At 37.9% G+C, this 12539-nt stretch overlaps 1 protein-coding gene across 7 annotated transcripts in view; it reads right to left on the bottom strand.

The window, feature by feature from the left end:
* The window catches only part of PLD1 (phospholipase D1), a 183659-nt gene that overhangs the window by 41889 nt on the left and 129231 nt on the right, over positions 1–12539 (bottom strand). For all 7 annotated transcript variants that reach the window (XM_081072793.1, XM_081072795.1, XM_081072797.1 and 4 more), the window contains 2 exons: positions 5811–5921; positions 3182–3270 (listed from right to left, as the gene is read on the bottom strand). In XM_081072793.1, coding sequence (XP_080928919.1) covers positions 3182–3270; positions 5811–5921 — 200 coding nt within the window. The remainder of the gene's footprint in view (positions 1–3181; positions 3271–5810; positions 5922–12539) is intronic.

Genomic DNA, 12539 nt, shown 5'->3' with positions numbered 1-12539 from the left:
TGAAGGCTTTGCAAAAACCTGTTTCTGAAAAGAATGATGGTGGTTGAGAAGAAACGAGGAGGAAGTGAGGGAAGCAGAGAACTCACTTCGGGGAATTGGTGTGGGGCCAATGACAGCACAGGCAGAAATAACAAGGCTCAGCCCGGTTGAGGGACTGGGCAACTTAAAGAATCCAATGTCTCTTGGCGGGGGGGGGGGGGGGGGGGGGACCTGGAAGAGAGCCCGTGTTCTTTGGTCAGGCTGGCTGAATGCTGTTATTTCCCTCCTTCTGCTTTGTGCTCTGTTCTCTTCTTCCAACAGCCAAAATTACACTTGTTGCTAGGCACGTGACTTTGGCAGGGAAGTTCTGAGTCTCAGCAGAGTGGAGAGCAGACAAGTCAACAAAGAGACAGGGGTAAACTGGGGGTGGGCATATTATGACCCTCAGTATAAAGGAGGGGCCCCACTGCAGGCTGCCTGCAGAATGAACTTTTTAAATTCTACCTTTACCTTTCCTAAGAACAAAAGCTCACAGATTTGCAATTATTAAATGAAAATACATTTTAGAGTTGCAATTAACACAGGAGATGAACAATAACGTGGAGATAACAGAGAAGAAGAAACAAAATATGTTCTAGGGTACGTGTGTGGATTAACTAAAACTTTGAATATGTAATCGACATACCACTTTGAAACATGACTGTCAAAGAAAGGGAGACTACTTAGAGATCAGACATAAATGATACGCAGTTCATTTGAAATTTGATGGACTTCTTTCCCGTTTTCTACAAAATTAGCATGAAATTGCGAGCCTTTAATGTGCTCTGTGAACTTCTAAGTGTGAGATACAAACAGGTGCTACTTTACCATTATCTCTTACCATGGACCCCTTTTGTTTTCAGGAGCAGCTTACAGGATCACTGGGAAATGTTCAACTGGAAAATATTCTAAAGTTCCTTCCAGCCCTAAAAATCTATGATTTTAGAAGTGGCCCAGATTTTTAACGACAGATCAATATACTAAAGAAACATATTCTTTTGGTCTTCCAAACACTTGAAAACAATCTTACAGGTACTTATTAAACCACATACTATAGGAAACTAATAACTGGGATGAGTAAAATTGAGGTTGAAGGTGTACAAGCTATTCTCCTTCTTAGCCGATCATAGTTCCAAAACTCATGATTCACTGCTCAGCCCAACGAGCTCATTTGTCACCTTAATGTATTTCTGTGACTTATTCCAATCTTATGAAAACATTATTTTTCTCTTTTTGTCAAATGTGCTTTATAAAGCGGACACTCCTACATCAATGAAATGCAAGAGTTGACAGAAAGATAATGCAATTTTGTAAATGAGATATAAATTGACCCACAGAATTGGAAATCTGCCAAAGATGCAAGAAATGTCCATGTGTGGTACACATGTTTGACTGTAAACAAGACTTTTTAAAAGTGATCTCAGAAACAGAGCCTATAGTGACTTTCTTTAAAAAGGTATATGAGAAGGCAAAGGAGATACGTCACCTATAAAAACACAGTCCATTATTACTGTACATGGCCATATATGCTGTTCTTTTACGTCTTTATGTCTTTTGAACAAATGGTGCTGAAACAACTAGATACTCACATGCAAAACAATGAAGTTGGACTTGTAGCTCCCACCATATAACCCCCCCCAAAAAAAAAACACCTCAAAGTGGGTCAAAGACGTAAATGTTAGAGCTAAAACTATAAGATTCCTAGACAACAACAGAAGGAAACCTTCATGATCTTGAATTAAGCAGTGACTGTGTAGCAATAACACCAAAGCAGAAGCAATAAAAAATAGATATATTGGATTCTACCAAAATTATAAACTTTTGTGTTTCAAAGGACAATATCAAGAAAGAAGAATGGGAGAATACATTTACAAATCATAAATTTGATATGAGACGTGTTTCCAGAATATATCAAGAACTCTTACAACTCAACAATAAAAAGACAACCTAATTGAAAAAAGGGAACGGATTTGAACAGACATTTCTCCAAAGACAACACATGAATGACTAGTAAAGGAACAGAAAAAATACTCAATATCATGAGTCAGGAAAATTCAAATCAAAACCACAATGAAATGCCATTTCACACTTATGAGGATGGCTATAATAAAAAAGACAAGTACTGGCACTGATATAGAGAAATTCAAGTCCTCATACACACTGTGGAATTGTAAAATGGTATAGCCACTTTTGAAAACATTCTGACAGTTTCTCAAAATGTTAAACAAAGTTACAATATGACCCAGCAATTCTAGCCCTAGAGTAATGAAAACATGTCTGCATAAAAACTACTATAGAATGCTTATAGCAGCATGATTCATATAGCCAAAAAAGTAGAAAGAACCCAAATATCTACCAACTGATGAACGGATAAATAAAATGTAGTACCAGATAACAGAATATTACCTGACAATAAAAATAAATGAAATACTGATACATTCTGCAACATAGATGAACCTTGAGAACATTAAGTGAAAAAAGTCAGCCACAAAAGAACACACACTGTATGATTCCATTTATATGAAATGTCCAGAGTAGGCATATCTACAGAAAAGAAAGTAGATTAGTGGTTGCCAGGGGCTAAAGGAAGAGAGAATGGGTAGTGACTAAGGTATGGGGCTTCTTTCTGCTATGATGAAAATGTTCTAATATTGATTAGGTGATGGTTGCACAGCGCTGTGAATATACTAAAAATCACTGAATTGTACACTGCAAGTGGGTAAATAGTATGGTATGTGAATTTTATCTTAATAAAAGTGTTATTAAAAAAATAATCCTATGAGTTGAAGAAATAAGACAGATGGTAATAAGAATTTAAATATAGCCCGTGGGAAAGAATTATTACTATTTTGCTTTAATTTTTAAGTGAACACAGCTCACTGTCTGCCATTAAGTAAATCAAATTACAAATCTGCATGGGAAAGAGTGTGGTCAGGAAAAAATGACTGTAACCTGGAAGAACACAGATTCCCCTCAAAAATGGACTCAAAAATTCTCAGCAACTGACTCAAATTTAAGGAATCAGTAACCTACTGCTAGCTGAATCAAATCATGCCTGCTAGGAAAAAGACACTATTTAAAAAGTGGGCTTTCAAAAGTCACTTTAGCAGTGAATACAAGAATATCTGCAATCACAGCTCCTACCAAAATGCCAAAACTTTACCTGTGAGCTTTCAGTATCCTCTGGGCAATGGCATCACCTATCTTATTGAACACAACCTTGTCATCAGCGCAGCTGATAAAAAACTGGTTCTATGAGAAATAAATAGGATAATCACGTAAGTCTTTCTGTACATAAGGAAAATGTGGTATATAACAAAATCTACTTTTATATTTTTAAAAAGTGTTTCACATAGGAGACATGTCTGATCCCTAAAATCACCTCAGGAAAGGAAATGACACTGAGAATAAAAGAAACCTCACCTTGCTCTGGATCTCATGGATTCCTGAGTAATAACAGGTATTGCATCTTAGTGAGGTGAAAGGCTAAACTATTATTTCAGCATGCAAATTCCTTGGAGGTTACATTTTAGAATGATAAGAACACTCCCAAATTAATCAACAGGGAAATCAATTTTTTTCAGATTCACACATTGTGTAAATGCTTATGATTAAAATTCTACATTGGCAAACATTCTATCTCATGCTAAGTTTATTATTTTAACAGTGTAGATAGCAGAATCCTGGTCTAATTTTCTCCACCTTTTTTCCATCATTGGCTAGTATCTGCTTTGGCCTTATCTCATTTGTTTGGGTCTCCTATTATTCCTGAACTTCCATTTTAAGTAGCTTCAAATCTATTTCGTATGTTGCATATACAGAGGGTGCCAAAAAAATGTATATACATTTTAAGAAAGGAAAAAACTGTGTTAAAAATTGTAATATTCAATATATACCAATAACAAAAGATGAATATAAGTCATGTGTACACATTTTTTGACACCCCCGGTATGTAAATAAACCAATAAAATGGAAAGAGAAATATTTTCATTTCTTTTTTCTTTAAACACTCCTCTTATTCATGCATCTATAAAACATTCTTTAACACTGTTACTAAAACACGAGGATACAACATTATTATCATAATAATATAGATTTAGTTGCTGCATAAAGGAAGGTTAAAAATTGGATACAAATATTATCACTATTACATGTTCTATTTATTACATGTTCTATTGTTAGAATACACCTGTAAGTTAAAAATATTATCATCACGAAGTAACCATCTTAAAGAGATACAGAAGCAATAAGTCAATATATGATTATCATCCCTTTGCAACATTATCAGGTTTATTACTATGTATATTTTTACACTTAAGAGCATAAACCTGTAAACTACCTCCAGAAGACAAACTTACAAGAAGACATTGTGCAGAAACTCATTTGAGAATGTGTTTCCCCTTAGGGCATGAAACAGTCAAAACCTCAGGGGCAACCAAACCATGTTTGTTTTTCTGAATTCCTATGACAGAGAAGTTTAACATTCCTCAGCAGCTGTAACACACTCTGGCCACATGTCATGTCCTTGATTTCTCCTTTTTTGGGGGAAAGCAGGGCGGATGCTGATCACTTCCCTCGCCAAAGGCAATAACCATGTCAATCCGATTATTGTCCACAGTCACATGTATCAACAGGGCATTAATGACCTCACTTACTATTGAGGTAGCATTAATCTCAAAAGCTTTTTATCAAAAAGAGATAAAGCAAAGGGATTCTGGGTGATAGGTGAACCAGCTGTGAACATCTCACATTATTATGGTATAATCATTGAAATTAATAATACCAATCATATCAGTATTACTAAACTCCAGACTTTATGTAAGTTCATTGATTTTCCCACTAATATCCCTTTTCTGTTACATGACCCAATCCAGTATATCACACTGCATTTAGCCTGCTCGTATTTTTAATAAGCCTTCTCTTTCTCCAAGTCTGTGAAATAAATAAGGCTCCATTCTTTCCTACTTGCCTTTGATGAATTGTCACTGTGTGGAAGGGGAGAGGGCCCGGACTCCAGGGGAAGGAAAACAGGGCTAGAATGATTTTCTCCAGCCACTCCATCTCCTTCCACACATCTTCAAAAATTCAGTGGAAAAGACTAAAATAAATGAGGCAGGTGTGCTTGGATTTATTTTTGCATTGTCATGACTTTTATTTTTTCAGGATTTTCCAAGTGCTTTGAGGTAGCTTAGATCGACTCGGAAGTACAATGAAGGTTCCAAAGTAAACCCAGTGTCACTAAATTTTCTCCTGATCTCAGAACACAAACTCCGGGATCTGTAAAAATGCTTTATGATGAATAGTCATTCATACAGAACTAAAGAAGGTGGTACCTGCCCTCAAAACTCTTACATCTTCCTTTGCCACATTCCTTGCCCCACACTCTCCCTACTCCAACATCCCCAAAGTGGCATCCAGTGCTCTCTATTTTAGCATCTTACCCCTGTGTGTTCTCTCCTGAAGCAGCCCATGCCTCACACACCCTCCAACTCAAGCCAAGTCGAAACGTACACATCCATGTTGGGGGATTTCTGGCCAACAGTATGACAAAGAGTTGATACATTTTAATCATTAAGGATTTGGGGAGACTCTTATTAGAGTCCCGAGTTGATGACAATGCACAGCACATGTCAGGTATGCTGGGGAAGTCAAAATTCAGGTGACCCAAAGCTTCTTCAGATCTCCACATACGCTACTAACAGAGGATGTCCCGAATTTAGGGACCCTTCAGTCTCTGTATGCTATTCATGGGAAGGCAGGTTGTCAGATGAATGTACACGAGCAAGACTTACTTCTATATAGATATAGTGCTTGCTGTTCTCTATCACGTGGACGTAAGCGGTGTGGATGGACGCTTCATGGTACTTTATCCCAGCAGACCAATCAGCAGCAGAGCGGAGCAACTACAAGGCAGCAATCAGAAATGAGAAAACAGAAGACACCAGATGTATGAATGCAACGAAGTCCACCCTTTTTGCTTTAATACAACTGAATGATTACAGTGGCTTGAGTGTCACATGTGGGCCAAGGGAGAGGAGGTTGGTTGGGGAACTGGTCCTTGGACATCATGCATAATGAAGGGGCCCAGTCAGAAATCGAGTCCTGAATATGCCCTCTTCCACCCAGTGTAATTTTCATTTAAAACTGGAAACCATGAGAGTATTTCAGAAGGATAATACTTCTTCTGGTGGCTATGAGGAGGGTGACCGTGGTACTCTTTTGCCATGACAGTTCCACAATTACACCAGAATGACTGTTGTTCGGGTGTATTTGGTAACAGTACCACTGTTACTCGCAAAAGTGTCCTGGTGTGAACCATAGGGTATGGCCACTCTAGCTCTGACTTGATAACGTGATTATTTCTTTTCTTCCAAATAGATATTGTTCAGATTAATATATTCCAAAATACAAATAGATTCAGTTAGTCATCTAAACTTGATTCTGCCTTTAATTGGCTGTCTGATTCTTGGCAGGTCACTTCACCTCTCACCTTTCTCACTGATACCGCCTCCCTTTCTCACTGATACCGCCTCCCACTGATACTCACCGGCTCCCACCCAGATTACAATAAGAGCTTCTGGCTCAGATACCTCAGTATCTGTTAAATACACGGACACAGAGCTGGACGGCCTAGGTTCAAAGCTTAAGCTGAACCACTGAGAGGCTTTGATCTTGGGCGACTTGCTTAACCTCTTGGTGCCTCAGATTTCTGCTCTATAAAGTGGAATATCTACTCTGCAGCGTTGCAGAGAGGATTCAAGGATTCCTGTGGCGTGTGCAGGAGGCCCAGCACCGAATAAGTGCTGTGTGTTTGCTGTGCTTAATGAGAACAGTAGAGGATGGTTTGATCATGGCAAAATAGTAGAGGATGGCAGATCATGTTAGTAACCCTGCTGAAAAGACTGACTGCATGAGACGGTGGCCTAACCAACAGGGGAGGCTTTTTTTTTGGAGCGGGGGGGAGAGGAGGCTTTTTAACACTAAGAAACCTCTGGCTGTAACTTTCCTCAACATTCTAACTGTAATAGAATTGCAGTACAATGTTGGGCATATAGTAGATGCTCAATAAATACTTATTAATTGACTTTCCTTAAGTAATATCAGGACATCACATTAGAATGCCTGTAGAAATAGACTTGCTATTTCTGATTTGAAATGAATGTTGAAGCTGTTCTTCATGAAGTCAACAGAAATTGAAAATAAAAGAATGGCCCATCCATATCAGGAACACATAAAGTGATCTAATACATGATCAGTTTTACGTATGCTTTATATAAAAGATCTGGTACAATTCTTGCTCTAATCAATAACTTAAAAACATTGTATCTATAAGACTACTGAAATTCAAACCTAATACTTGCGAAAATCAATCGTGTCGTCTTCAAAATGTTATTTCTTTCTTCAGTATGAGGTATTTATTAAAAAAAATAGGGCCGGCCCGGTGGCTCAGGCGGTTGGAGCTCCATGCTCCTAACTCCGAAGGCTGCCGGTTCGATTCCCACATGGGCCAGTGGGCTCTCAACAAAAAAATAAAAAAAAAAAAAATAAAAAAAAAAAATGCATTTATCTTAAAAAAAAAAAAAAAAAAAAAAAATAGCTCCCTTCAAAGCATTTTCCTTAATTTTGTTACATGAATATGTGCAATAACTTGGGAAAATTTAATTGTGAACAGGAATAGTCAAATATCTCAGGAAAAATCTCATCAGGAAAATTTAGATAAATATGACCGACACTGGGACAATATCTTGATTTCATATCATCTCCAAAGAACTGTATTATTGTTCATTAGTTTAAATAACAAAGGTTGAACAAAAAGAAGTTTTAATTCTCAGTCCACTCAAATTTATGCTGAATTTTGTTGCTATAGTGCATAGCCCTGAAAAATGCAGGCTACCTTGCAAAAATTCTTATGCCACACATACTGATCTAATCCTATATAACTCTGGAAACAATGTTTAATATCATGAAGCTCAATTTCCTCCACTGTACATTTGAGATTTTTCAGTCTCTCTCTCTCTCTCTCACACACACACACACACACACACACACAGCTGATATGAAGGAAAAAAAGGGCATAACAAACACAGAGCTATGATACATGGCACTTAAGAGATATTCAATACAAGTGACTGTAAAAGTTGCAGGCCAAGTTTATATACCACCCCTGGTGGTAATTTCTTAGAATTCCCCTCAAATCCAGAATCCTTATGCTTTCTTTCCTTTCTCAAAATGTGCTGTGATTCAAAGGTTTAATAAACTTAATCTCATAACATATTAATTAGAATTGTCAAATAGGTTTCAACTGACAGGTCAAGTCTAATTGATCCAAAGTGGCTTCCTGGACCGCTATGTTGACGAGATTATTGGATCTAGACGCTGGGTTAGAAATCTGAGGTTGAGGTCCAAAGGCTGCCTTGGAGGGCAAAGCATGAAGGTCACATATTTGTCGTTTTTCCTGTGTAATGGTAAATGTGTTCCTTTATAGAGGTATTTACATGTTTAAAGTAAGTACATTTGTAAGCCAAAATAAAAACATGGTACTATCAGCCTGTGGGAGAGCATAAATCAAGTGGAGGGTCACCCCCCCACACACACACACTGATGCCTCTAAAACCACAGAATGTGACAGGTCACCTGTATCCTAAGAAGGTTTAGAATTCTCTACCCCACTGAGTCTCACAATGAAAACGTATGTCATTTTAAAACGTCATCATTTTTGGTTAAACTTGAATCTATCTTTCAAGCAATACAGAAAGGAATCACTTGGGATTGTTATTCGTTTACTATTATCCTAATCATTTAAAATCTGTCAGCACAAGATAAATTAAAAATATAACTTTGCCTTTTCCCCTGCCTCCACCCTGAACCACTGAACCCTGAGATGACGTACAAATCAACTGCTTTAAATGCTTGATGGTCTAGAAAGTTTGTAAACAGCCAAATACGTCCAACACATTTTGATGGACTTTCCTTTGTTTTAAATTTAAGATTTACTCTCTCCTTTTTCTTAACTGGCCTAAGCAACTTATCTTGAATTTCTGTTTTAAACTAGGGTAACCGAGAACAGCCTCAACTGCCCCCTTATCCACACAGACATATGGCTCCCTTAGTGCCCCGAGTATACTGAGAATCACAGCTAACCCACACTTTTCAAACCTCAACTTTGAATACACACTTTTAAAGTATATAAAAAGGGCATATTTCTGAGTTTATGTTTGAGCCTCAAAGTTGTAACTAGAACCAGTCATTTCCCTTGAACTGTGTCCTATTCTTTAACTTAAAAGACAGCCTTCTCTTGGGCCCTAACATACAGTAGACCCAATTTGAATATATGGATTGAAATTCAGAAAACTCTTCTTGAAGGAAAAATTTCTTAGTGTGTGTCCCGAGTGCTTTTTCTCACACTGATATGCTAGAATTCCCAATAAATTCAGCAGATATCTTAAGTCCTTTGTCTTTCCCTAAGCTCCCAAGTCAATCCAGGAACAAAGACTGTGTGGACAAAAGCAGTTTTTGTGTGTCTTTCACGCAGAAGTTGGCATCTGTGTGGAGGCTCCAGTGGCATGCATGGGCTGGGGAGAGAAGGAAAGTGCTCTAATTGTTGGGCCTTAGTCTTCCGGTCCGAACGGGGGAGCACAGCAGGTCGGGAGCAGCAAGAGATAAGCTCTGTTCAGGAATCTCCCACATACTGTTGCGCTCTTCCTTCTAATAAGTAAGTGTATTTCTCTGGTTGAGAGTCATCTGTTCACACCACAGTGGGCAATTATGCTAATAACATGATCCTTTTGACTGTACAAAAGGGGACAAAAGTTAACCTGAAGGCTGAAGGAGAGGGAGAAAGTGTAATTTTTGAAGAATAAGTCTTAAGGGGTGTGAAGTCCTAGGAAAAAGAATGTAGGTAAGGGCTCTAGGGAGCCAGAAAGCAGCAAAAAGATTGCTGAGGATGGATTTGGGGGCGTGGCAACAGAAGATGATACCAAAAGGCAGCCCTGACATGCAGCTGAGCCTTTGGTGATTACAACGGTCCTTATTTGAAACAGTCTGCTGAACAGTTACGACCCCAGGCGCTGGGCGCAGACTGCTTGGAATCTAGTCTCATCCCCACCACTGACTCACTGCATTATTTTAACCTTGCAAAGTCCTAGTTTCTTCATCTGTAACATACAGGGGGCAAAAAGGGGTACAATTGATTATCTGGTGAGTGTTAAATGAGCTAACACACAAAAAGCTTAGTGCAGTGTGGGGCACGGAACAAACACTCCCCATTCGTGTGGCTTCAGCCAGATCAGGACAGAGAATCCATACAAGGAATTGGCCCTGCACGAAGACCTGGTCCATAAATGGAGGACAGCTTCCATGTAAAGAAACTTCCTTAGGAATCAATTAAGTGGCTCTCTTTGTTCTATCACAACACAAAACATTTTGCTGTCCTTTGAAATCTACATTAATTCCTACACTGACATCCTGTGGAGTGTCATTTGGACATTTATCCCAAGCTTAGGAAATTTTTCCAGTAGTATAATTTGAATGTCATTCACTTACCTGTATATTTTTTGAATGACATTCACTTACCTGTATATTTTCTTTTCTTTTTTAATAGAGAAAGAGATTGAAGACAAGACTCCGGTGGAATTATTTCCCTCAATTTGGTAGGACTTCTCAGCAATGATTTTCTAAGGAATGGCTTTTCTACAATTAGCTGCCCAGTTTAATAAAAAGGATTATTCCCATGTTTTGATTCTAAATTGATGCTAATTTGTCATCAGTAATCTTTTACTTTAAGAGGCATGTCAAATGTGCTCTGTCTAGGTCATTTATCTTAAGTGATAATGGTAGCATTCAAGAAGCTAGTTTGTTCTTTTTAGGGAGAAAGGTTTTTAAATATACTTTGTGTATAAGCAGTTTCAGAATCATCTTTTCCTCCAACCCCTGTTCCCACACGTTCTTCTGCTATAATTTTTCTGAGTGCTCTTGGAAGGCTTCTGAGAATGCCCAGCACTGAGGGGAAACAGCCAAGATTATTTTAAAAGTGTCGGTAGAAGATACTCAACTACACTCTCAAGTTTGGATGACTTTCTGAGAAGCAGAAATTCCTGTTGGTGGGGGCAGGCTTCCTTTGCATTGGCCACAGCTCTCCTCTCCTTAGCTGGCTGTGTCAGCCTTTCGCAACAGCTGTGCATAATGGCTGGTGTGGAATTCCCACCAAGGATGATTGGGCCCAATGGTTTTCTATTAAAAAAATTAAGTAATTTGGTTTCCTTCTGCAGATGAAAGAATAACATGACTTTTATCTATTATTAACTTTAAGAAATGTTCTTTCTCACCATTTCAATAAATAGTATATGGTATAAAGATTTTGTATCCAGAACTAGCCTGGTGACCCATCCTGAGAAATGTCAACGTCTTCATTGCAAACTTTTGAAAACATCAGGGAAGCTTGAAGGTGGTAGTTAATATTGATATTTTCAAACTAGTGCATTCTTCTAAGTGCTTTGCATGGACTGGTTTATTTAACCACCATCATGCTATCGACAGATATTATTATGATACCTGTTTTACCAATGAAGGAAATACAGACAGAGAGGTGAAGTAAGTTTCCCAAGGTTACACAGCTCGTATGTAGCAAAGCTGGGATTTGAACAGTAGAACTCTAGAACTGCCTCTTTCCCTTGCTACATGACATTGCTACTTTTCAGTGAACAGAGCAGCATGTGGTCTCTAAATTATATTATGAATAAACTATGTTAACAATTATGCTAAAATCTGTATTAAAAAGAATAAACCTAAGGAGGAATTTTATTAAATTTCTCAACTAAGGTGTGTTATAGTTATCTGACTATTGCCACATGATAGCTGAGAGAGTGAAAGATTTGAAAATATGACAATAAACCTTTTGAAAATTAAGTAACTTATATAGCCAGGTCCTAGCTTCCTGCACCCTTCTGGATTCTCCAGAAAACCAGGGATTGAGCCAGATTATTGCTTTCACCCTCTAAGCACTGACTTAAAAACAGAAATGTCCAGAAAAGATAGATAATGTTTAGAGCCAATAAATAACGTGAAGTGGTGAAACAATAATGTGGTCAGAACTTTACCAAAAGGGAGAAATGAAAGAGTTCTTTTCTTTTTTCAGTTTCTGTTCATCTCAGACTTTCCTGTCTTTGAAAAGATGCACTGCTTTCCCACTGCTTTCACAACTGGAGTTATTTCAGCAGTTCTGAAAAACATCAACTGGTAACCAGTAGAGATCCAGGTTTTGTGAGGTCTAACACTTTTAAAATTGCAAGGGAATCCATGTTAAGAAAAAGAATACTAATTTACAAATAAAAAGTAGTATATGCTAGAATTACTGTAATAGCTTCTTGTCTCCTTGCTTTCATTCTCTCTGTAGTCTAGTAAGTTCTTCATGTGTATAAACTTTAGGTTACAAAGTGTGTTTGTTCAGAGAGATGCAAACAGACATGTGACAAAATGAGAGATCCTCAGTGATTTAGCTTGGGAAATTCTCATAGCATATTCAC

Source organism: Rhinolophus hipposideros (genome assembly GCF_964194185.1).
Source record: "Rhinolophus hipposideros genome assembly, chromosome: 2".
NCBI classification, from domain to species: domain Eukaryota; kingdom Metazoa; phylum Chordata; class Mammalia; order Chiroptera; family Rhinolophidae; genus Rhinolophus; species Rhinolophus hipposideros.
Note: the sequence above shows the minus strand (reverse complement) of the source record. Positions and strands in the feature narration are given on the sequence as shown.